Source organism: Phaenicophaeus curvirostris, chromosome 1, assembly GCF_032191515.1.
Source record: "Phaenicophaeus curvirostris isolate KB17595 chromosome 1, BPBGC_Pcur_1.0, whole genome shotgun sequence".
Taxonomy (NCBI): domain Eukaryota; kingdom Metazoa; phylum Chordata; class Aves; order Cuculiformes; family Cuculidae; genus Phaenicophaeus; species Phaenicophaeus curvirostris.
The window spans coordinates 15,227,385-15,252,943 of record NC_091392.1 but is presented as its reverse complement, the minus strand read 5'-3'; the positions used below and the strand labels follow the sequence as shown (position 1 = coordinate 15,252,943).

Sequence of the window (25,559 nt, the reverse complement as noted above, 5' to 3'; positions counted from 1 at the left end):
AAGTAAATAAACCCTTATCTTCCACTTAAAAAACCCACAAACTTCCATACTAGGTCACATTCTGACTTTTTACTTCCAGTCAGTAGCAGCCTGTTCTACCAGTTCCATTAAGTACTTGGGGACTAAGGTTTTCCTTTGATTTATGTCATGATCTGCTTCTTGGTGAAAGATATTTAACCTAGCCAAAATAATTCATTTTAGGGACCAATATTAATAGTAGTGTATGATTTGCTACAATGGGATTACTACAGAACTAATGAATCAGTATCCAATGGTCTTTTCTATTGAAACATCCTATTTAAAGTTTTACAGTAGTTCAGTGCTGTTTTCTGTTCATGTGACTGTTTCACTGACACCTGTTTCAGTTACCTAACAACTTGCAGCAGTTTAAGGAATTGCTTGGAAAAAGTGATCATGATACATTTTTCAAGACTTGCCAGCGTGTGTGCTCACACTAATGTTCTAGAATTGCAGACCCCTGGCCAGCTGGAACTTCCACCCTCTCACTAGGCATGGTACAAATACAGAACAAGAGGTCTGCCATCCAAAGATTTTGGTCTCTTCAGCTCTCCTGGGCAGACCACAAAGCTTTTTGCCCTGTATACACTGATAAAACAGTGCGATGCACCTCTCCCTCACTAATTCCAAGACTGAATACATCTTTCATAATAGTATTCTGATTTTTTTAAATCAATATATCATATTGGAAACTGCTTGATAAATCAAGGCCCAGAATATTTCTGAGATAATATTAGCTAGAATTTGGAGATTTCTAGACATCTATACAATTCAGGCAAATAATCAGGGTTTTCTTCAAGTGCAAAGATTGGTTTCATTGCAGAAAATGTGTCTATAGTACCAGTGCATAAATATTGCTGTGAGTTCACAGGTAAGACAGTCCCAGCAGTCCGTCCTCATGAAGCAAGTCTGCGCATTGCCTAGTGAAATGGTTTTCAAAAGGTGGAGAAAAAAAGGCCATGGTTAGTTTGGAGTACACACTGCTTGGAAAAATAAAATGTTTGTGTATGTGTTAACTGAAAACTACCAAGTTCAACCTGGCCTCCTTGAAAGTACAGAGAAAGTAACTATTCTGATGCAGCTGCCCTCTGACTTGTGTCTGCATCCCACGATTCAGTCAGGAAGCTGCAGGTCTGAAGGTTACTAGCTCCGACTTTCAAAATGTGGCTATAAAGGTGGAGGACAGAAACCTCTTGGAACACTCTTTGACCTTGGATTGGTAGTTTAGTGTTTGTCTTCTTTTCTTATTTAATGACAATAATGTAAGTATCTAAGCAATCCTATGAATAGAAATCAGAATTCAAGTCTTTTTGGCCTGCCATTCTCAAATGCTCCTGTTAAAGAATCATGGTGTCTTTCTAGCTTTTTTAATCCTTCCTTCCTTTCTCTACTGCAACTTATAGTGGAATGGAAAGTACTTCTCCCCATTTTAGTGATAAAAAATAAGATTTGGGCCTCCTGCAATATTACCACCAACTAAAAAGAAGGGGGTGAATCAGGATTACCAAGTATTGCAATCTACTTACCAAGATCTGATTAGTTTGAGAAGCTTTTGCTCAGGATCTCAGTTTCTCCTCTCACTGGTCTGCCTTCCAAGCTGACCTTACCTTTTCCCATGGGACTTCATGCAATGGAAGAAACTACAGTGCCGTGTGATGCCAAGAACCTCTACCCAGCCACAACCTCCTCTTACCAACTTGCCTCCAGAGACCTCTACATCCCCCCCCAACACAGCAACCTTGCTGCAGCATTTTCCTAGAGCGTGACAGAGAGGAGGGTCACTTCATGCCTCCAGTCCCTGCTCATTCCTGCTGCTGGAGCAGAGGTGCTAAGCACAGGGCACTACTCCATTTTATTTTTGGAATTAAGAACAGAGTTCTGACTAGTGCCACAACAGAAGGGACATATAATAATCATGCCTTTACCTACATGGAGTGTTACAATACTTCCAAGGTATTGCTGCATCACTAGCTTAATCCATCTCAGGCTACAAAAGGGCATTTAGCGCAATCTTGTGTTTGCTAAATAAGTGACCCATGTGCTGCACTGGTATTTTACCAGTAAGTGCTGCCTTCTTTTCCAGCAGTGTTCTGTAAATACAAAATACCATGGTATTGCTTTCATGGATTGGTGTTGTTGCGTGTTAGTTATGTTCAGTACACTGCTTTGATGCAGCTTCCTGTAAAACATTTAGATTGTGCAAGAAGATGCCTGTTGTATTAAAAGGAGGAATGAAGGGGGAAAGTTGACTGTAATTTTGGACCCGGGTTCCTCAAGCAGTACCAGGTTTTCCCTTAGGCACCTAACTCATGCCTATGTAAGGCAAAAGTAGTCCTAAAGCAACAGAGATAGAGAGATGCTTGTCCGCATACAATCTGCTACATCTCAAAAAGTCTGGCTTCCTCCACTAAGCACTGGCATTCAGGTGCCTGGAGAGGGTATTTGATTAATGGAGAAGGAAACTGTTGAGAGCTTAGTTCATCCACCATACTTTCACTGCATGTCTCAGCACTACAGGCAAAGGAATAAAGCCAGCAATATTCTGTAAGTTATAGACACATTCAGTTCTAAAGTGCTTACCTCTTCCTGAACGTCAAGTTCATCATCAGGACGGCTTGTTTCTGTGAATTCTATGGGTTCTTTAGACTCCTGCATGAGTGAAATCTTGATAGAAAGAAATTAAAAAACGTGATGAGTTATGTATTGTCTGTATCACTGGAGCTGATTTATTCCTATGAAGTGCCTTAATATAACTTCCACAACTCACAACTCTGTGCCTTGACAGAGTTGTTCCTTTACTTCAGCCTTTGTGAACAGTCCCTCCCCAGCTTTCCTGTAGTCCCTTCAGGTACTGGAAGGTCACTATAAGGTCTCCCTGGCGCCTTCTCTTCTCCAGGCTGAACCCCAACTCTCCCAGCCTGTCCTTGTATGGGAGCAGCTCCAGCCCTCTGATCATCCCTGTAGCCCTCCTCTGGACCCGTTCCAACAGCTCCATATCCTTCTTATGTCGAGGATTGCAGGACTGGACACAATACTCCAAATGAGGTCTCACAAGAGAGGAATAGAGAGGCAGAATCACCTCCCTCGACCTGCTGATTCTAGGATTCTATTTATTCAGAATACTAAAATAGTGATTGCTAGGGAAGGAACTGTGGCGGAAAGACAGGAGAACATTATAAGGCTGTTTTTCTAATGTGGGACCACATCTTTAAACACTGCAGAATGTTCTGGTTATTTCCAAAAAACACAGAATACAACTAGGAAATGCACAGGGGAGGGTAGTAGGAATGAACACTAGTGTGGGACAGCTTCCAGGTACACTCACACCACGTAGAATGGGACTCTTCAGCTTTGATCAGATGTATATGACATTATTAATAATGTAGGGAAAGGGAGCAGGGAATGATTATTCATTGCAGCTAACAATCCAGAAATCCAGCAGGATTAAAACAAATGGGAAATAGTTGTCATATAACACATTTAAAATTACAGAACCCATTGCCACAGGATAGTGGCAAGCTAAAACGTATAAAGGGTTTCCAAAGGGAACATGACAGATGCATCAAAGAAAACTCCATTTGCAACAATTAAACATAATGGTCCAACCTCCAGTTGCAGAAGTTCTTAAGCTGCCAGCTGTCAGAAATTATAAAATGCGTCTTAGGATGATGTGTTCTCCATATATCCTGTTTCACATATTCTTTTCACTAACAAGATCCTGGAGTCAACAGACTCTTCCTTTTATCTAGCATAATATTCACATACTACAGAAGCTGTCCAATTTACTAGACTAATTTTTTCGTACTTCAGCTCTATGCCTAGTTTTTGGATGTGCCATGCTGTAATGGAAATCACAAGCATGAATGTTAGATGACAGAAGGAAAGAAAACGTACCTACTGGATATCCTTACCTTCTCAAATATGGGATCCTGGTTGTCCCTGTATGTCATTTGATTCTGTATGTAGAGCACAGCATCATGGACAGTCAAGAAGAACATGTCTTTTCTGATGACATCATCAAAGAAGGCACTCCGCTCCAGTTGTGATATAAGGTTGTCTGAAGAAAAGAAAGTCATATAAGGCTAATACGGCTTAAAGTAATTTAAGAAATAACTGTCAAAATACATGGTTGCAACTATCAGAAATCAAATGTACAGCCAAATCTGTCAATCATAGCTTTGTCTTAACTTTTACTTTCTATGTTTCCTTTAAACCCCACCATTCTTTGTGTCCCACTGCAGCCCACCATGTTTATCAGTGTGATAATTCACATTTTTGTTAGAACAAATGCTTCCACGACACATCTAGAGGTCCCTTCTCATCTTCATTTTATTCTTTGCATGAGTAGTAGTAGGAATATTTGGATGTTTACCTTGATATGAAGCAAAGTATACTCTCACATCAATCCTCTCAAACTCTCTAATTATCTAAAAAAATAAAAGTTTGCAACAAGGACATAAATAAATAGTCTGTAAGGAGAAAATACAGAGATATATACTTATGCCATGTATAGGCACACACACACTCTTCATTTGTTTCTGATTGTCTTCATTGCAGATTGTGACTTTATTATGATGGGGGGTTATTAATAAAAAGTAATGAACTGCTATACTTTGCTATACATGAAAGTCCACACTGGTTGCTGAAGTCTTGTCTTCAACTGTGTAAGTGGAACTACCAGTTTTACCTATGCATACATTGCTGGCTATTAAGGTTCTCATTCTGTTCTCAGTACGAATAATCATATCTTTTCAAGTGAGAACCACATGGGCCTGAGCAAGCTTTATTTCCCACCACGTACGTGAGATATCATGCAGTCTTACATTGGCACATGCAAATTTTTACACAGACTTCACCCCCATGCAGTGCACCAGATGGACCTATTCTTGGATGAAAAAGCTGCATATGGAAAGAGTCACATCTGTGGACCCCGTAACACTTTTGTCTCAGAAGCCAGAACTGAATCCAAGACAGGCAGAAGGCTGAAGCAATGCACACAGCATTCTTGTACTTCAGTGCATTTAAGAGGTGGGAGGCTGGATTCTACCCTTGGCTCCCTGGTGGAAAGCAAGTCTCTTAAAATAGCATTTTCCCCTTCTGTTCATTGATAAACTGAAGTCTTGGTAATCTAACATCTGGTTTATGGATAGGTTAAGCAGTCTCAGATGCAAAATGAAGTTAGTGAAAGCTGCAATCTGAACAAGTACCATAAAAAACTGAAGACTGAACAATCTGGTCCTGCACATTTGTAACTGGACACCAAAAAATAATTAAATACTTGGCCATAATCTCTTCACCTCGTTTCCCTCCCCCTAAACTAGGAATAATATCTCATTATGCAGTGTGATATTTGAAGGTGAATTAATGAATGTTGATGAATGGCAATATTAGCCACAGAAAAACCTATAAAGAAATTAATCATTCTTCCTTAATAATTTAAATAATACAGAACGAATATATAAATTGTGTGGCTGAAGACTGATAAGTGATGGTAAGAAGAAATTTTACTACCTCTGTGTTGAGTGAGCATCATCCTGTGCCCAGATTAAAGCAGAAGGCATGTGGAAAGAAAATATATAACTAAAATATTTCATAACATATACAAACAAGGGGACCACATTTTGCAGTTCTGATTTTAGAGTACTACACAACCTTCGTATTGTCCTTTGAATGTATTCTTTGGATTTTTTTTCCCACCTAAACCACACACACACTGATATTCTACCTCTTGCTGTAGAAGTTGTGAAGATATTTTTCCACAATAAACTTTTAAAAACTCAGAAATTAACTTCAGCTAACAGCTCTTGATTTAAGTACTATTGACTAGCTTCATTTTCACAGAACACTGGAAAAAAAAGCACTTACCGTTTTTATTGATCTCACAGCTACAATATCCAGGAAGGTTACTGCTCCAAAGTCAAGAATGAGACTGTGGATGGGCACCTTGGGGATGTTAACTTTGACTGGGAGTTCTGAATTCCAGTCCACCTGGATCTCTACTTCTTTGGTGGGAACTTGAAGATCTTCATTGTCTTCCAGTTCCTCATCAGTCTCAAAAGCTTCATTATTAATACCAGGCTCACTGATGATGCCATTCTAATATTCAGCGTTCAGATAATATATGGAATATATCATTTAATCACGGAGAAAGTTTTGGAGTTACAGGAAATATTTGCCTGGGATACCTTCTGTTTAAGGAATAAATAAGATGGATATTTGTGACCAGTAACCCCTGCTCCTGACCCCTGGTAATGTGGTTAGCATAAATAATGCCATTTTACGAGGCAAGCAGCCATTCTCTGAGACCAAGTAGGTCACATATTCATCTCCATTCCCCTCATTCTCAGGCCTTTAAGGGCAGACAAACCAAACACACTTCTTCCCCTCCCTGTCAGCCTCAAGATTCCTGGGCTCCCTTCCTTGCTGACCTTGAAGGTCCCAGGCACCCAGCCAACCAGGTGGTGTTGATGACCCTGTCACAGAACAGGGACGTGTAACAGCACTCAGAGCACTCTCTATAAAATTAAGCAGTTACAAGTCCACTCCTGTGAACACTATAACTCTCACAGCTGCCTGAATCTGTGGGCTTTTTGGCAACAGCTGTATCACTCTGCACAGTCTCCTGCAGGTCCCAGACTTATTACTCTAAGTCACACTTTTCCATTTTTATTTTAAGGATGAGTACAGAGGAACTCATAATTAAGGCTAAAGTAATGAGCTCTAGCATTAATCCTTTAAGAAAACAGAAAGGAAAAAAACAGTTTACCTTAGTAGCTTTTAATTTCCCCTTCTTGATTAGCTTTTGTATCTTCCTCAGTGCTTTGAGTCTCTTGTTATATACCTTGACCGCATCAAATCCCACCTACAGAAAAATAATCAAAATTATTTAATTTTACCCATATATCATTCTGAGAAAATCTCTAAGGCAATTAAGAAGCATCCAAAACCGTCACGTATCTCTTACTGTGGATTTGAGGCTGCTTTTCAGTCCATCGATGTTAGCATAAAAAATCGGACTTGAAAACCTGAGAATCTTCACACCTTCTGGTTCTGTAGCCTGTTGCCAAAGAATATAAGGTTAAGCAGCAACAACCATATTTTGGCTAATAAAAAAGCAGTTTAACTGTTTCAACAGTTCAGCTACGTATCTAATTCACACAAAAATGGCTTATCTTTGCTGATAATTGAGGTAATTCAGCACCAGCATGCAGCACAGGCCAACCATTTCAGCCAAGATGAAGAAATTAATGCTGAAACTTGTTAGCTTTGAACACTCCACATCCAAATTCAAGTTGTCCACAACATGCAAGCCACAACTTTGTCTTACACTGACTTGTAGACTGAAGGGAAACAACTCAACAATGACTTACATTTTTGTAGTCCTTGACCTTCTTGTAGATGTCTGTGCCAGGAATGTTTCCAAAGCCACCCCATGAAGGACTAACAGAAATGAAATAAAAAGAAAAGACAGTGAAGGTAAACTTCATACTTAGGCATTCACAGAACTGGAGGGATTGCAGCATAAAAACTGTCATGGACACTTGCAGTCTGTGCTCTTCTGCCAAACTAGCAGCCTCATTGGAAAAGTGTTTTATCTTTGTTTTGTGTCACTGTACAAGGGTCTTTTTCTGATTTATTTATAGGGAATAGCCTTTTTTAAAGACAAGGTTCCTTGGTCTCACCTACTTGCTGCACCATTTCTACACAGAGCTAAATTAACAACTTGTTCCATTTGTTTCCAAAACCAGAGAAATGTTTTAAAAGCAGTTTAGTTTGGTTTGAATGAAGAAAATTTTTTTTTACTCTGAAAAAACATCAATCACTTTCTTTGTTTCAATTCAACTGGAATGATACATTTACATTCTCTTCAGATTACTTAAAATTTCTTGTCCAAACATTTTATTATTTAATTCAGTCAATAAAAAAACCAAAATATTTTTCCATCTCTAGATAAATTTTTAGTAGTTGAAGCAATTTTTTTTAAGTTTGTAAAGCCTCACTTCACTTTTATATTTTGATTTCACAAATCTGAGTTCAATTGGGGAATGTTTTTTGAGGCTCTTCAATTTCTGGTTTTTATAATCTAATGCACTGTAAGAACTTTTGCAAGGTTTTATTTTTATTTTACAACAAATCAGACTGAAGCACAGAATTTTGTCTTATTCTCATGCCTTCCCTTCCTCTTCTTTTAAAGGCACACGCTGCCTTGTATAAGCAATAAGTGAAAAGGTTACTGGCATGTCCAACGTGCTGTAGTAGTATTAGATGCTAAGAGTTATTGTAATGAACAATTACTCATAGAAGCCATTCATACAACTTTTTATATTTGATCTAGAATGTTCCTGTCCCTTTACAGAACTTTTCTATGTCGGTGCATAAATAACATATGGCTGAGTACCCAACGTGGTATAGAATGAACACTGACAAAATAATGCAGATTCTCTTTTATCAATGTAATTAAATGATAGCACACAAACGGTGTTTTGTTCTAAAGAACAGATCTTTTTCCATTACAAAATTTTTGTAAGCCCAAACAGGTTTTCTGCCACAAACGATCTTGCTATTCAGCATATTTTCTTCCTTTTTTCAGGTATAACACTAACAGTTCTTTCTGATCCTGTGTTACTTACAACTGAACTCTCAGCACAACTGTCAGCAATCCAAACAGAAGGCCAGCAAGTAATCCCAAATCAAGTCCCAGAATGATGGACGCTATACATGTAAAAACCCAGATCATCTGGAGAGGAAATAACAAACATAAAGTCAAAGTCTCTTAAGTATAATATATAACTCCTGGTCCTGCTAAAGAATCACTAGACCAAACAACATGAGTATCAGAAGAATTTAACTTTGGAGATGGTCATAGCACACTGGCAATTAGCCTCCTTTCATACAAAAGTCATCTTCTTCTTCCAAGATGCGTTTGTCCATTACTGTCTTATTAGGCATAGTTAGCTTTTTAGGAAATAAGGTATTTTAAAATAATAACACTTTTCAAGGACCCAGTTAGGCTGGTGAAGTTAAAGGGGATGCAGTTAACCATTGCATTTTCTTTTTTTTCTGATGGTGGCAGTCTTTGTTAATCTTTCTTTTGCAATTGGGAAGAATTTATTTTCCCTATATGTAAAGTACTGTAAGATGCACCGCCTGCAGACATTGGAGAGGGAAGGGGGGTCCTCAGTGATATCTAAGAATCAGAACTGTTCCAGAGAGAGGTATTTCATATAACAGGTTGATGGCCCTCTCTAAAGTCTCCACTGAATATTCAGGCAGAACAGTTGAAGTGGGCTCCTTGGTTCCTCTCCACATCACTGCCCAGGCAGAACACGCAGTGGACCCAGTTATCCAAAATGCTGAGTGCCCGCACTTCTGAGTGCCTGACTGAAGTCAGTGGGATCTTTTAGCTATAAAGAAGACTAGTAACTGACTGACTAAAAAAAATCAGGTCTACCTAAGGCAAGCACTGCCCAAATGACACACACCATAAAATCTATGCATTGTAAAGATTGCATAGAGGGAATCTTTACCTGCCCTAACAGCCACACTGAAGGTCTGTTCCCTAGAAAGCACAGTGGAAGCTGTTAGCAAGTACCCTGAGTTATGGCTATAATGGTTCATAAGAAAAGCCTGTACATATATCCCTTAGCATTTAAAAATTAATCCACATTCTAGCTAGGATAAGTCTTCCTACAACAGGAAAACATATTTTCTGAGGACTACGTCAGAATATCCAGGCAAATGGGATGCTAATGCAGTAACAAAATAAACATATGTACATGAATTAAGAAAAGGTCAGCTTTTATGATCCACTTAAACTGTGCAAAAGATAAAAGAGGCAACAGGCCATCTTTTTTCTGATTTTCAAGCCATCTCAACACAAGATTGCTGTAATCTATGGTAATTGCTAAGAAGATCCATCACTGCATGGGAATACCCTGATTGGCAACCTTACTGTGAGGCATAAGGAATAAAGAAGATAAGCAGATTACTATGTAGAATTGACCTCATGGAACTTGCATTTTGAAGATGCACACAAAAGTTATCTGATGTTAACTCTACAAAATTCTGTTTATGTGGTAGTTAAGAGAAATTTGGATGGCATTAAAAGACAAAAAGCAAACCAGTCAAAAGCATTCAGGAGAAAAGAAAAGAATAGGTTCCTTACAGCATCCACTTTATTCTGTCTCCATAGACGGGGAACATCAAACACTTGCATGAACATCCCTTTCAAGTTAGCTATCACTACAGCTGCCAACACAGACTGTGAAGAAAGATGATTAAAATTGTTATTCGGAAGCAAAGATGCACATTTAGATAGTGCTCAACATTATATACTACAAGTCAGAGCCTTGTCTGGTATCAATCACCATAGTTTAAACAGGGCTATTCATCCTGCCCATCAAAGTTAAGCATTTAAACAAGAAAAGTACGGTACCTTTTGTAAGGGCTCTAGCAATTTCCCCAGGGCAACAATGGAAATCAAAACTATCCCAGCTGAGACTATACCAGCGACCTGCGAAGAACACAGGGTTTATAGGAAATTAACTTATTGAGACTCTATCTTATGTTTCTAGGACTACAAAGAAAATTAAATAACTAGTTGCAAATTACATTTTTGGAGGGAATAAGGAGACCTGCCAAAATGCTGTTTTGTTCAGGCATATGTGGTTGATCTTTATACACTTCAGCTGACACAGAGGGAATTCCATTAAGCAGGTAGTGTAAACAACTGCATGCAAGGTAGTAGCTCTTGCGGGGTTACATTGCATAGACAGATTAAAGGAGCAGAGGCTGTGTGTCAGCCAGAAAAGGGGCTGCTGGATAACTTGTAGTTCTCCGCTGTTAAAATGTGCAAAGCTGTAGTACTGTAAAACAGAGTGGCACACTCAACATGAGAAAGATGACACCCGGGCAGATGATGAATGGCATCTCAGGCCTGCTCAGGCCAGCACAGAAGGGCTTAAATACTCACAGGCAGCTGTGAGAGGATTTTCTCTCTCATCCTGAATTCCTACAGTGACAAACTCAGTCCCTTAACTGGGAATTAAATCTGGGGAATGAGGCTTGAAGGATTTCTGATCCCTAATGTAATTCATGCTCTGTAAACCTTGATTGCCCTCTTCTGGCAGAGCTACAAAAATTATTCACTACCAGAGCATAAGCTAATATATCCACAGCTTTCCATGTGCCAACAACACGATAATTTTAGGACTATTTTACTGCCTGTGAAAGCTCTGTCCCGTATAAGAGTAAATTTATTCATGCACAGTGCTAGAAAAAAGATGTCATTACCTGAGTCTTTCCACCAGTGCTTTCTTGGACTGCAGTGCGCGAAAGAGCAGTAGTTGCAACAAAACAAGAAAAGGCACCTGAAAAAATGTTGCTCAAGCCAAAGGCAATAAACTCCTGAAAGATAATTGGATGATGCTGTAAATACAGGTGCCTGAAGACAATTTTGCAATGGAGAATGACAATAGCTCCTACAGTACTTAGTAAAATAGGGGGCACGATAACATAAAGAAGAGTAGGGATTAGTAATAGCTGTTAAATGTTTGCAGAAATTCCTCTTGCACCAATGTAACTACCTGTGTTTGGAAAGCAATACAAAGAGGTCGGTATACTCTCCCTAACATGGACATACTTGACTTAGTATAAAGACATTTAAAACTTATTTCCATCAATGTTATCAAACCTAACATTGCTGACAATTACACTAGTATAACTGCATCAACAAATGGGACTGGTATAAATTTAACTCCCAAGCACCATTAGCTAAACAGATAATTTTAATCAGTATAACAGTCTGAGTTTAGATAAACCTTTAATTAAAGAAAAGCATTGTATTATCAGTAGAACTAATCAGGAACTTTGAAATAAAACACAGTTGCACTGAAAACTTCTAGTTTGTTAAGCCAGAAGTTTTTCACTCTAGACATCCCAATGAACTCATGCTGAGTTCCAGGCAGTGCTCTCATAGATTTGCCCCAGGGTCACAGATGCTGGCGCTTACTGATGCTGGTTGTTCTGCTCAAGTGACAAGGACCCCGGGAGCTTTATATCCTGGGATCTGGGCCATTCCTCTGATGTGAAATGAGGCATTTTGGAGCTGCCTTCAATCCCATGTAATTGACAGAAACCAAGCTGACACAGTCACAAGAGCTTTTCAGTCACTGAAAATTTTTAAAGATATAATTTGAGATTTGATTTTGATTCCCTTCTTTACTCCACAGTGAAATTTCTTGTAAGCTTTTTCATTAAGCTCCAACAACAAGAGCAGGCTCTTAAGTCATGTTCTTTAACAGAACAGACCTAGGTGATTCATGCCTATTCCTGTGTAATAGCTGTGCAGTTGCTGGTGTCCTTAGGCCTTAGTAATCTATGACTCTTTGAAGACAAAATAAACACTAGCAGATAATAGTATTAACCTGTCCTTCGAAATTATGTTACTACCTGCTTTCATGGTGTTATTTTCACAGAATCATAGAATCACCAGGTTGGAAGAGACCCACCAGATCATCGAGTCCAACCATTCCTATCAATCACTAAACCATGCCCCTCAGCAGATTTTAATTTGTCTAGTTCAAATAAGCTATTTGCCCATCATCCATGGCTGCACTTGACCTTTGCTATGTGTAAAATTCATAGCACAGTATTAAAAGGAAGGCACTTTGCTTTTATAGACAGTAATTCTACTACTACACTGTTTAATTAGTGTCTCTGAAGCACATTACCTGCTGGCAGAAGAGCATATTCAACAAAATAACAGCATAAACAGCACTCCCAGGAATATGTATTATTAATTCAGATTTATTAAAATGAAAGTAAATGCATTTTAGGCACCTTTGAATCAAAGTGTTACCAGATATGACCTTGGAGTATTGTAAAGTGACCAGCATGTTTAGAAGTACAATTTTGTTACATACCGCAAAACAGCTTTTCCAAAATCAAACTTTATGTAAAACATTAGTATTAAAAGACTCATTAAACAAAGTCCTCAGCTTATCTATTTATTGTAGCAAGTGTATTTTCTCATATGTTCAAAGGATAAAATTCAAAATTAGCACAGATGTAGGACAGGGCATCTCTCTGACATTTTTCTCCTTCGTCTTTGGGCAAACCACATAACACCTAGTGAAGACACTGGCCAACTGCAGGAATCCCCTGAGAGCTTGTGAAGGCAAAGCTCGTGTTACATTCTAGCTATGTGCCTTCAGAAACCAGTGGTTAAAACAATTCGGTCATTTGGTGCAGATAAGACATTCATATGCTGGTAGGTATTTGCCTTTGTGAAGCTGCAGGGCTTAGCTATACAGTTAGAAGTATATTTATATTGTTGTAACTGGTGTCGTGCTGTAAAGTACAATAATTTATTCTGTAGGAATAAAATCACACCTTAACTGAAAAGCTCAACAAATCCTGCATCTAATCTAAATAAAGATGTCTGGAGCAGCTTCTTAGCTTGACATTGCTCTACTCTACCCCCAGCAACACCCCTCAAAATACGCCTTATGGGTAGAAATGGAAAGTAGGTTGCTAAAGCCGGCCACATCAATTCAACACCATCAGAAAACTCCCTGAGGGTGTGCTTAGCTTCAATTACCTTTTAAGAGCTACTGCAGTCACTAAAGCAACACAGAAGGAATTAATTATTATGAAAAGTCCATCATGAAGATAGAGCATATTTGGCTCATCTTTTTGTGGTAAATTTTTCAGGTAATATATAGCCATTTCAGCTATATTTTTTTCAATAGTTGAAAGAATTTCCTGTCAGACTTCAATGGTAGTCTGAAAAATGTGTGTAAATGAGGTTTGTTTTATTTGGCTACGTAAGTCAACACAAACCAGAACTTATATTCACAATGTTTATGAACTATTCTCGTTATACATACCTGGTTTCCATCAATAGCGTAGTCATACTTGGTCGCATATACTTTCCCCACAGATACAGCAATAGCATAAGCAACAATAGCAATGGAAAAGGAGGCTGCTATCATCTGGGAAAACAGGCTGACATCTGGAGGTTCGGGAGGCAAAAATCTAGCATTTAGAAAATATAGTAGTGTTATCAACTTTGATCAAATTCTGTTCTTACTAGAATTGTCAAGGAGTTTGAGGCAGAGGCACACAGGTTGCTTATAATATGAAGTGTAATGTTTCAAGTTAATAAAAAGGTGGAAACAGCCCATTGACATACAGAACACGCTTATCTAGCTCACCATAGCCCAAATCCTGATGCTATTAGTCAGCAACAAAGTTCCCATTGTTCTCAGCATGATTGAGATTTGGCCTTATGATAGCAAAGTGAAAAAGTACATTTTTTGAAGCATTGAATAAAGGATGTATTGAACAGTACCATGAATTACATAAATATGTTAATGGCCCTTCATACTATTGTTAACACACTTCTTCAGAAGATCTCAAAAACATTTTATCCCCTACTGTGTTTCCACAAATCTTAATTAATCAAGCCCTGAATACCAAATGGAATGTGGTTACTACTGTGAAGTGCTCTGAATCTTTCAAGCAACAGTCTCTACCAGTGTAATCCTCAACATCCTTGCTCCTATGACTGTGGAAGTGACAAGATTGACTGGGATAACAGTAGTGGCATGAATATGAATGGGATAACTCAGACCTACAGAATTTCATTATTAAAAATCCTTTTTTTTTTAACATTTTCCACAGTCATATGTTCACTTCATGAGCATGAAGCAATTCACTCCCAGATGAACTTCATGAATTGGGTAGATTTTCGTAAGCCCATTTTACAGATGAAGGAAAGCTAGGCAACATATTTAGGTGGCAAAATTAACAGAGTCAGAAGAAAAAACTCAGGAAGTGTCCAGCTCTGAGTTCTAAACTCAGGTTACAACTCTCAATATCTCTTTTATGTCTTTTCTCTTACCACAATCATTTCTAGCCAGTTAAAATAATACCTATTTCCCAGAAAATAAAGGCACTCACCCTCTTGGAATGCTCTTAACAATGCCTGCATTGTATTTTTTTTCCAAGTCAGCAGCATATGAAATGCCAGTGGCTACTATTGTCTGTAACAAAATAAAACAACATTTTTAATACTTAAAAGGGGTTCTTGTCTTCCTGTACCTAGCCCCTTCTATTTTATCTGTTATCAGGTTTTTGTTATGCTCCTTTGCTTACCACAATAACTTCTATTGGTATAGGTATAGGTATCTTGTGTTTGAACCGATCGTTTATTTCTTTAACTACCATGCAGATAAAAATGGTGAGGAGTCCAGCAATAAGATCTGCAATATTGGTGGTGCCAATTTTTTCAAATGTTTCAATAAGAGTCTGAAAAATAAAAAATGACAACATGAAATGTGTCCATGACTACCTGAAGGATTTAAAATACTCATAAGAAGATTCAGATGCATGGGGTTTTGGAGGAGGCCGAGTTATTTCTTTTGTTCAGGCCTGGATGAGCTCAGTGGTAATGTATTGTCAAGGGACTACAGAATCAGTGAATTGATTTATTGGTGAATTTAACTGAAAAAGTATAACTGCAAATACTGTCCACACACAGGGCTTCTACCTCCCAATTTTTAGGAAATAAATGCTAAGTAAGAAGATCTATATTTTACCTCTATTTGTTCTTGGAGTAAGGAATGGAAGATCTATAGCTTCTTCACCTTGCCCAGATAGCAAGGGAGGTCCTAGTTTTCCTACTAAAAAGACAGCTAGCAGACCCACAGGCAAAACTCCGGTTCACTACGCACCCAATACATATGGATTATGTTTCCTATTTCCAGTGTTGACATACAGAGAATGAATATGAACACATGGGTCCTGCCAGGCTGTGGAGAATCCTGCACTTCAGAAAAGCAGTCACTAAACCTCAGCTTACAGTAATTATCCCTCCTGGTAGAGTTCATTCCCAGGCTGAAGGGCTCTCACAACTGGGCTGCAATAGGCAGCTGCCTTCGCTACCCTTGGTGTGCCCTTGCTTGGTCCTAGTGATTACTGCAAACAAGCATACAGAGATAACAGGAAGGGATGATTACAGAAAAGCTACAAGTGCTCCTCTGTCCTCCTGAGCATCAGAGTAATTCTCACTTGGCCCTCTTCTCCAAGAAAATTTAATTATTTCATGCATAGTGAAACAGCTTTAACAGAACAATGTGAAAGAGGAGGGGTTAGAAACAGACTTCTTGCATCCTGGTTAGCTCCCCAAATACTGAGCTGTCACTTTAAAGGCAAGTGGAGGGTTGCCTCTACTAACATTCTGAAAAGACTCTGGTTTTGAAAGAAAATGTCTAAGTGCTTAACCATCTACGTTTTCTAAGCTAAAGAAGCAGCCTTCCTGAAAGAATGAATAAATGCCTTTCTTCAGGAGAGATAAGGCATTTCTTGCCGTTGTACTGCTATTCCGTGGATCCCATTCTTGCTGACAGTCTCTTGCAGTGCCCCACTTCATGGTAACTTCCTAACTTTGGCCTGTGAATTCTGCTAATGTTGGATGCAGTTTGTTAAACACCACTTCTGAAGCAAGTCCAAAAAATTGCTGAAGCTGATACAGCAAGTCACTGGTTGAGCAGACCAGAAATCACAATTTCCTTGCTCTACACATACCTGCAAATACACCAACTTGACTCACCTGTAAGAACACAGACGCTTTGAGCTTTAACCTGAAAAGTCAGCACTCCACTCAGGCTTGTAGGAGCTGGAAAATCCATGTAATTCCTTTTCAAAAATACTTTCTACTAAATGTAACACTCTTCCATAAACATAAAAAATGGAGATAGAAAAACCTGCTGGATTAACAAGTCCATCAGCCTGCCAGGTCTGGTCTAAGGTCTATTAGATAATGCTTTGTCTCATCTAATTTTCCTTGTTCTGAGGGAAAGAATCTTCATTAATTCTGAAGAGATGCATAGCATAATTTTTTTTAAATAGTCCATGAGATTTTTTTTCCCCCACATTTTACCTTGCTGTTTGTAGTTATATTCATCCTGCTATTGCTAATCTAGATGCCTAATGCATTTTTCTATTTTGGTTGTCTGAACTGGCTTGTAAAATCTGTAAATACATTCTTTTGTCTAGAACAGCCTCTTTTAGAAATCCGTTACACTAATGTGAAGTGCTATGGAAGATCTAAAATGCTATGAACCTGAATAGTTTCATGCTGAAGTCAGTGACAAAACTCTCAATAATTTTCCTGGGGACGAGACTATTCTGTAATATGAGACCTCTAGGAATTCAGTGTTTTTATAATCCAGCCAAGACATTTCTCCATGTGATCTTTTCCCTAAGGTCAACAAATGGAGTTGTGACAGCAACATTTAGCCTCACCTTAGCTAACTAGTAGGCTGTAGGGTGGGAATCCACATCCTTCTTTAGGTATTCACAAGTATGGCTACGGTGTGGAATGGAGAACGATGCCCCTTACCAGAATGACCTGCTGGTTTAAGAGTAAAGAGGCTTGGGACCAGTCAGCTTTGGGAGGTGACCTGACAGTGTTAAGAAGTGATAAAGCATCCCTTATAATAAGCCAGGAAGCAAGGGGTGAGACAGAAAGTAGTCTCCAGAAGTGACCACCTGGAGAAATGTTTTGCTAGATAATCACATTTAAACTTTATGTGAAAAACTCCTCTGCCTGAAAAAGACTTCAAGGTGGCAATTAGATTTTCTGTCTGGGGAACCCTGAAAGCAGATACTTAGGGCCCCATAGCTATAAATGAACAGCTGCAGATCTTCATGAGAGTGAGAACTAAACGAGTGCCCTGCACTTACCATCGTATAAATGAACCATTCCTGTATGAAATGGAAGCAGAAGATAAACAATTATATAAAAATTCAGGCATAAACCAAAACCAAAGTAGAAGGGCATACTTACGTATATTATGGAAAGGACACCATTATAGTTTTTAGTTGAAACATTTAGGACTATTTTCAATTGCGACACAAGCACTTGAAAAGCCGCTGCAGTTGTGAATCCCCCAACTAGTGGATCTGCAAGGTACCTCACAATGAAACCAATCTGAAGGACTCCAAATACTACCTGGAAAAATCATGAAGGACAACAGTTTGCTAAAACCCAAAAAGGTACACTTTTATTTGGTTGTTTCTTATGTTTTATTCTTTCCTCTCTGTTGATACAGAGTCATAGGACCATCTTCCCCCACTGCAGCCTAGTGTAGCTTAAGATCATGCCATCCAAGGAAATAAAGGAGACACAAAGAAATGTGTGAAAGGATGCTCCAGGATGTGCACCACTAGCCCTTAGTTTCATGCAGGTCTCTTGGTGTGCAACCACAGGGCTATTCTTCTGTTGTCTGTGCTCCCAGCCACGCTGCCACAGACTAGCCAAGATAAGAAGAATAATCTTCCAAAAGCTCTGCAGAGTCTGAGATTACCTTCTTTCATTTTTGTGTCTTACTACAGGAGAATGTCTTACTGGCCTAGTAGGTATTTCCATGTCATGTGTTTTCCCATTAAAATTAAAACAATATCAGCCTTGTCTCTTCAAGCCAACTAGTTTACCTGTAAAATTCCAACTAGAAATGTGAGGGTACTAGCAATCAGGACTCTCTGTGCATCTCTGGATTCAATGTCTATCAGTGCTCCAGTACCATTAGTCCCAGTAGCATTACTGCCATCTATGAGAAAATTGTCATCAGGGGCCATGCTCAATACCACAGATCCCACCATCAAACTGACTACAGGGAATGGACCTGTAATGACAAACAGAATATACTAAAGTTTAATGTACATCAAAAAGAAGCATTTATCCAACTAGACAAGCAAACATTAAATCAGAAAATACTTTCAATACTTAAACTGCACTACATTAGTAGTATTAGAGTGTCAGGACCCACAGGGACTGCAAAAATAACACAAACACACAATTCCTTCCTTAAATAACTTAGGTTGTACATAAAGGTGCAGTTTCATGCTTTGCTTAAGCCAATTTAGGGCTGTGAAAGGGCAACATGTTCCAATCATCTCCCTTGTATCAGCATCACAGCCAGACAAAACAGATCACTGAGCCAGCTGAAAGCAACATTTTTCTTTTTTTTGTTGCGGTTAGTTTTCAGTTGATCCAGAGTGTCACAGAGCTACTGTGGTCAGCAATCCCAACACAGCAGTGGTGGCAGGAACATGTACCAAGGGCTAGGCATCTTTTGGCAGTAGTATGGTATTACATTGGCTAAAGATGACTGAAACTATACTTTGGGCAAGATACAGAGAGAGTAAGTGATTGTTGTGTCAGTAACACACAATCTAAAAGTAACCACATTTGTTGCAGTTATGTTCTAAAACTATGCAGGAAGGGAGAACGTCTTAAAGAAGGATAAGTTAATCTTATAGGCACCTTAGAGAACACTTCAGTAAGAGTGTTGGAGAAAGTATAGAAAGGAATGTTTGATAATGTACAAAATAGGGATGTCAACACAACTAGACATGACAACTCAGACCTGGACAGCAAATGCAAGCTCATAGGTAGGGTAGGGAAAGGCTAAGAAATTGGAAAGAACGTACAGCAGTATATGATGCAACGGAGAGGAAAGTTGATGAAAAAGCATAATAACATGCCAAAGCTTTGGGAGGGAAACCACTCTGTTGTTAGTGAATATGAACAAGGAAAGACTGCCTTTTGTTAGAATTAAGAAAAAGAAACTTCAGTGATTACACTGTAATGTGAATTTTAAATGTGAGAACTGACAGGAAATAAGCCCCATATTTAAGAAAAAGCATTCAGAAAGAATCAACAAGGTTTACCCATAGCCTTGAGTGAGGCTGGAGTGGACACACAGGTTCTGGGTCTCCGTGACAGGCAAGAAGATGATATTGTCCATAGTGATCGAAAAAGGATGCAGCAAGGAAGGCTTGTAGAAAAGACTAAGAGCTCTGTTTTAGCCATCTTGAGCTTTAGCTGGTAGACAAAATGTCTGTTCATACTGCCTACTGAGGCCTCTCTCTTGAAATTTCTTACATGGAGTGTAGACAAAGACAGGATTTAAATTTCAGCATAAATGCAAGCAAAAAGCATGCATGTGCACAACTGAAGTTAGCTATTACGCAGAATTGCCTGTACAGAGAAGAAATATCCCTCAAGTCCCCCAAACCCACCAATATTTAAATTCAGCACAACAATTTTGGTTCAAAAAGTAGTTATCATGTATGAAATACAAGTATTCACAGTAAGGATTAACATTTTGTAATAGATAATTCACTGTAACTTGAACACATGCAGTTACCAACTGAGATGTGCCTTGATGTTCCCAGGAAAAAGTATGTCAGGATGGGAAAAAAGGCAGAATAGAGACCATATCCAACAGGAACTGCAACCAGCAAAGCATATGCCAAACCTGAAATGATAGACCATCATGATAGTCCAATTTAAAATATCTCAACAAACAACTATATTGTATAGAATAGACTTTCAGAAAGATTTACTCGTTTCGTCCAGATACAATTTAGAATGTGTTTTGTCTGCGAGTCAGTTGCAGGCACACATATAAGTATATATAAGTATTGACAGGCTGAGACAGTTGAGCTTGTTCAGCCTGGAGAAGAGAAGGCTCCAGAGAGATCTTATAGCGACCTTCCAGTACCTGGAGGGGCTACAAGAAAACTGGGGAGGGACTGTTCACAAAGGCTTGTAGTGATGGGACTAAGGGCAATGGCTACAAACTGGAGAAGGGCAGATTTAGACTAGACATAAGGAAGAATTTCTTCACTATGAGAGTGGTGAGGCATCGGAACATGTTGCCCGAAGAAGAGAATGCCCCATCCCTGGAGGTGTTCAAGGCTAGGTTGGATGGAGCCTTGGGCAGCCTGATCTAGTGGGATGTCCCTGCCCATGGGAGTGGGGTTGGAACTGCATCATCTTTAAGGTCCCTTCCAATCCAATCTATTCTATGATTCTATGTTTCTATGATTCTATCAATGACTGTAAGTGATTGCATATCCCACATTGGTAGTTGGATGAATATGTACTAAAAGATGTTCCTATGTTTGTACAGGTAGCATAGGCTCAAATATGAAGTTTGAGTGAGGTAACACTGTTACAAGAGTGAAAGATCTGCCCCTTGAGAGAAAAGAGGGATATGTAAGGTATTCTAATTATAGGCAGAAAATTCAAGTGCAGGTTGAATTATTGAACTACAAATATGCTTCAGTATGTTCAGCCCTTCGGAAAATCAGGCCACTTTTTTTTTTCACTATCAGCTCATAGACTTAAATACCAAAAGTAAATCACAGATTTGAGAGTTTTGATCCTTATCATCACCTTCCTTTGTGTACCTGTGCAAGCCATCAAATCCAACAATGAGAAAAAAAAAGTTGCCTTCATTACCACACCCAGGTTAGCTCCCACTAGAGAGTGCAGTATTCTGCTCCAAAGGTACTGCAAAAACCTATCAGAGTTCAAAACAAGCAAAGTTCTAATCATACTGCTGTGACTGGTGGGAGGACTGCATGCAATACACAGTTGCAGGGAGTTAGGGACTTCAGGGACACCAAGATCCCAGAGGACTCTTTCTTTTTGGCAAACATTTTGGCCATTACCCCCATATTGTATGATTTAGAATTCCAGAATTATTCTATTTTTTATAAATTACAGCTAGATGTAGATTTGCACTAATTTGAGGGTTCTTAATGTTGGTTAGTTGTTTGGGGTTTTTTTTTCAACACATAGGTGGGAGAACAAATGGTTTATTTAATAAATCAGTTTTAGAAGTGAAATCTAATTGTGAGAAAATGAGGACCCACTGTAAAAAAAATAGAGGGTGTTACTGTAAAAGCATAATAGCTGTTGTAAGTCATCTGAAAAGCCCATCTAGCCTAGTTCTTTTTAAATAGGCAGGCGAGTCCTGTAACTGTAGCTCTACCTTCAGCAGAGATCTGCCAGCTCTGACACATTCTCTGTGGGACTGCGGACAAATCACTTTGGTATTCCTCAGGTCACCCCTGCCTGGGGCAGAAGTTTGTAAGCTTTTTTTTTCAGCCAGTATGTGCCTTCCTAGCACGTTCCAAAGGAACAGACAGAGGGAATACTTGTGACTAATTGGGAATGCGTAAACTGCTTGCTTTCTTCCCAATGGGAATCTTTGCCCCCTTGTGCGAACACAGCATTTCCACTGAGGGAAAACGTGGAGTTGACACAACTTAACCTCCCCCAGACCTGGAAACTTGTGAAAATAGTGTAAGAACACGACTGAGGTGAAAGAAATTAATGTGCTGGATTGCCTCAGGGTTATGGCTGGTTTTGTCTTAAGTGGACCTTATCAGCTGCCTCAGGCAGAACGTTTCTGTCCTTTAAGTTTCCCTTAACTAGCTTATTTTAATCAATTCCAGCTCATTTCTGCTACTTGTCTATTTGTTCATCTCCTGAATGCTTTCCTATTAAATGGCAGAAGGAATTAAGGAAAACTTGACATTGCAAACCGTGTACTGTGAATATAAATCAAGTTTAAATCAAGTTTATATATTTGTTTAATGTGAATATGCCACCACCTCCTTCAGGGGTATTTTTTGCATATGCCTGAACAATCTTAGTGGCAAAATTTTAAAGGAGAGTAGATATCAAGTTTGCTCTATTTTGCGATATATTATTAAGAATTTTTTTTACTGTGAGGGTCAGGACGCACTGGCACAGGTTGCCCAAAGAAGTCTTGAATGCCCCATCCCTGGAGGTGTTCAAGGCCAGGTTGGATGAGGCTTTGAGCAACCCAGTCCAGGGGAAAGTGTCCCTGCCCATGGCAAGGGGAGTCAGAACTGGATGATCTTTAAGGTCCCTTCCAACCCAAATCATTCTATGATTCTATGATTTCTGTAGGCAGTTGCTGGAGAGCTATAGGCTCAGATAACCAAGAAAGAGAAATAAGCCCACCTGACCTGTCTGATTAATCACAATGTATTGAAAATTTTAAATATCAAAATGAATATTATTTGAGTAAAAGGCTTGGGGAAAAAGTTAAATACATCTTGACAGCCCATCAAAGGAAATTTAAATCATCTAGCCAAGCAGAGAAACAAAAGGAATACATTAAAATCATCAATTATTTATTGCAAAATAATACCTAATATCTAGTATTAAATAACAAGTCTCAGATTTGTAATTCCATCTCCGTGACATCCCTGCGTTCAGCTGGCTCCCTGTGGAACTGTCCCAGAGAGCAGAGGACCGAGGTGCTCAGCTTTACCTTGCAGGGTGGCAACGAGGCCAGTGCTGACCCCTGAGATGAGGTCGCTGATCAGCCACTCTCGCACCCGGTAGTTGGGCAGCCACTCCAGGATGGGCAGGAAGGACTTGGTGATCTGGAAGGCCTTTTTCCTTGAACAGCTACAAGAAAACGAGTGATGAACCTGATGGAGATACCGCAAACTGACAACAAACTGGGGAGAGGCCTGTTTTAGCAGGCAGAGACGGGCACACCCAAGCCTTGCAGACAGGGATGGGGCAGGGGTCGGTGTCACAAGCGCTGCCTCCTGAAGGAAGCACCCCACAGGCTCCTTAAGACGAAAGGAAGCCAAGTACCATCTGCAGACATGATTCCATAGATGGAACTTGCATCTACAGAGTCTTTGATACAAAGGGAAGCCAAGATCCATCTCTGGACCTTTTTCCATAGATGGAAGCTGCATCTATGGGCTCTTTGATACAAAGAAAGCCAAGGTCCACCTACAGGCGTTATTCCATAGATGGAACTTGCATCTACAGGCTCTTTGATATGACGGGAAGTCAAGACCCAACTGCGGGCGTTGTTCCATCAGTGGAATGTGCATTCATGGGCTCTTTGATACAAAAGGAAGCCACTATCCACCCGCAGGCACTATTCCATAGATGGAACTTGCATCTACAGGCTCTTTGATAGGAAGGGAAGCCAAGATCCACCTGCAGGTACGGTTGCATTGATGGAACGTGCATCTGTGGCTCTTTCATAGAAAGGGAATCCAAGATCCATCTCTGGATGTTATTCCATCAATGGAACTTGCATCTACAGGTTCTTTGATACAAAGGCAAGCCAAGATCCACCTGCAGGCATTGTTCCATAGATAGAACTTGCATCTACAGGCTCTTTGATACAAAGGGAATCCAAGTTCCACCTGCAGGCGATATTCTGTGGATGGAATTTGCAACTACGGGCTCTTTGTTAGGAAGGGAAGCCCAGACCCACCTGCAGATACGTTTGCATCTGTGGAACGTACATCTATGCACTCTTTGATACAAAGGGAAACCAAGATTCATCTCTGGACGTTGTTCCATAGATGGAACTTGCATCTACAGGCTCTATCACAGAATCACAGAATAACCAGGTTGGAAGAGACCCACCGGATCACCGAGTCCAACCGTTCCTACCAAACACTAAACCATATCCCTCAGCACCTCGTCCACCCGTGCCTTAAACACCTCCAGGGAAGGTGACTCAACCACCTCCCTGGGCAGCCTGTTCCAGTGCCCAATGACCCTTTCTGTAAAGAATTTTTTCCTAACGTCTAGCCTAAACCTCCCCTGGCGGAGCTTGAGGCCATTCCCTCTTGTCCTGTCCCCTGTCACTTGGGAGAAGAGGCCAGCACCCTCCTCTCTACAGCCTCCTTTCAGGTAGTTGTAGAGAGCAATGAGGTCGCCCCTCAGCCTCCTCTTCTCCAGGCTAAACAACCCCAGCTCTCTCAGCCGCTATGATACGAAGGGAAGCCAAGATCCACCTGCGGACGTTATTCCATAGATGGAACTCGCATCTACTGGCTCTTTCATACAAAGGGAAGCCAAGATCCATCTCCGGATGTTTTCCCATCGATGGAACTTGCATCTACAGGCTCTTTGATACTAAGGGAAGCCAAGATCCACCTGCAGGTGCTATTCCATAGATGGAACTTGCATCTACAGGCTGTTTGATAGGAAGGGAAGCCAATATTCACCTGCAGGTGCTTTTCCATTGATGGAACTTGCATCCACAGGCTCTTTGATACGAAGAAAAGCCAAATTCCACCTGCAGGTATGGTTGCATTGATGGAAAGTGCATCTGTGGGTACTTTCATACAAAGGGAAGCCAAGATCCATCTCTGGACATTTTTTCCATAGATGGAACTTGCACCTACAGTCTCTTTGATATAAAGGGAAGCCAAGATCCACCCGCAGGCATTGTTCCACGGATGGAACTTGCATCTATGGGCTCTTTGATACAAAGGGAAGCCCAGATCCATCTCCGGACGTTTTTCCATAGATGGAACTTGCACCTAGGGGGTGTTCGATGCGCAGGGCAGCCCCTATCCCCGTGCGGCCGCTCTTCCATCGGTGGAACGTGCCCGCGGGGGCCGTGTGACCCGCAGGGCAGCCCCTACGGTCCCGCGGGCGCTGATCCGCCGCTGGGACCCTCCGGCCGCTCTCTGCTCCCGGCCGGGCAGCCCTCCCCGCCCCTCCCCGCCCGCACGCACCTGCCGGCCCGGCGCAGCCGCTCGCGGAGGGCGGGGGGCGGCGGGGGGAGCCGCTCGTTGTCCTCCTGGAAGGCGGCCGCGCTGTAGACGGGCCGAGCCACCACGTACCGGCCGGGCTCGGCCGGCCCGCCCGCCGCCAT

General features: G+C 40.4%; 1 protein-coding gene across 1 annotated transcript; it reads right to left on the bottom strand.

Annotated features, from left to right (window-relative positions):
* SLC26A4 (solute carrier family 26 member 4) lies at positions 1-25,559 on the bottom strand. The gene is made up of 20 exons (XM_069849744.1): positions 25,420-25,559; positions 23,187-23,326; positions 20,238-20,348; positions 18,520-18,710; positions 17,873-18,037; positions 15,178-15,330; positions 14,983-15,065; positions 13,908-14,055; positions 11,311-11,424; positions 10,454-10,531; positions 10,184-10,279; positions 8,649-8,755; positions 7,389-7,458; positions 6,983-7,075; positions 6,785-6,880; positions 5,884-6,114; positions 4,391-4,445; positions 3,930-4,075; positions 2,599-2,682; positions 1-938 (listed from the first exon to the last, which is right to left on the bottom strand). Exons 1-20 carry the CDS (start codon positions 25,557-25,559, stop codon positions 915-917), a joined length of 2,325 nt encoding a protein of 774 aa, XP_069705845.1. The 3' UTR covers positions 1-914.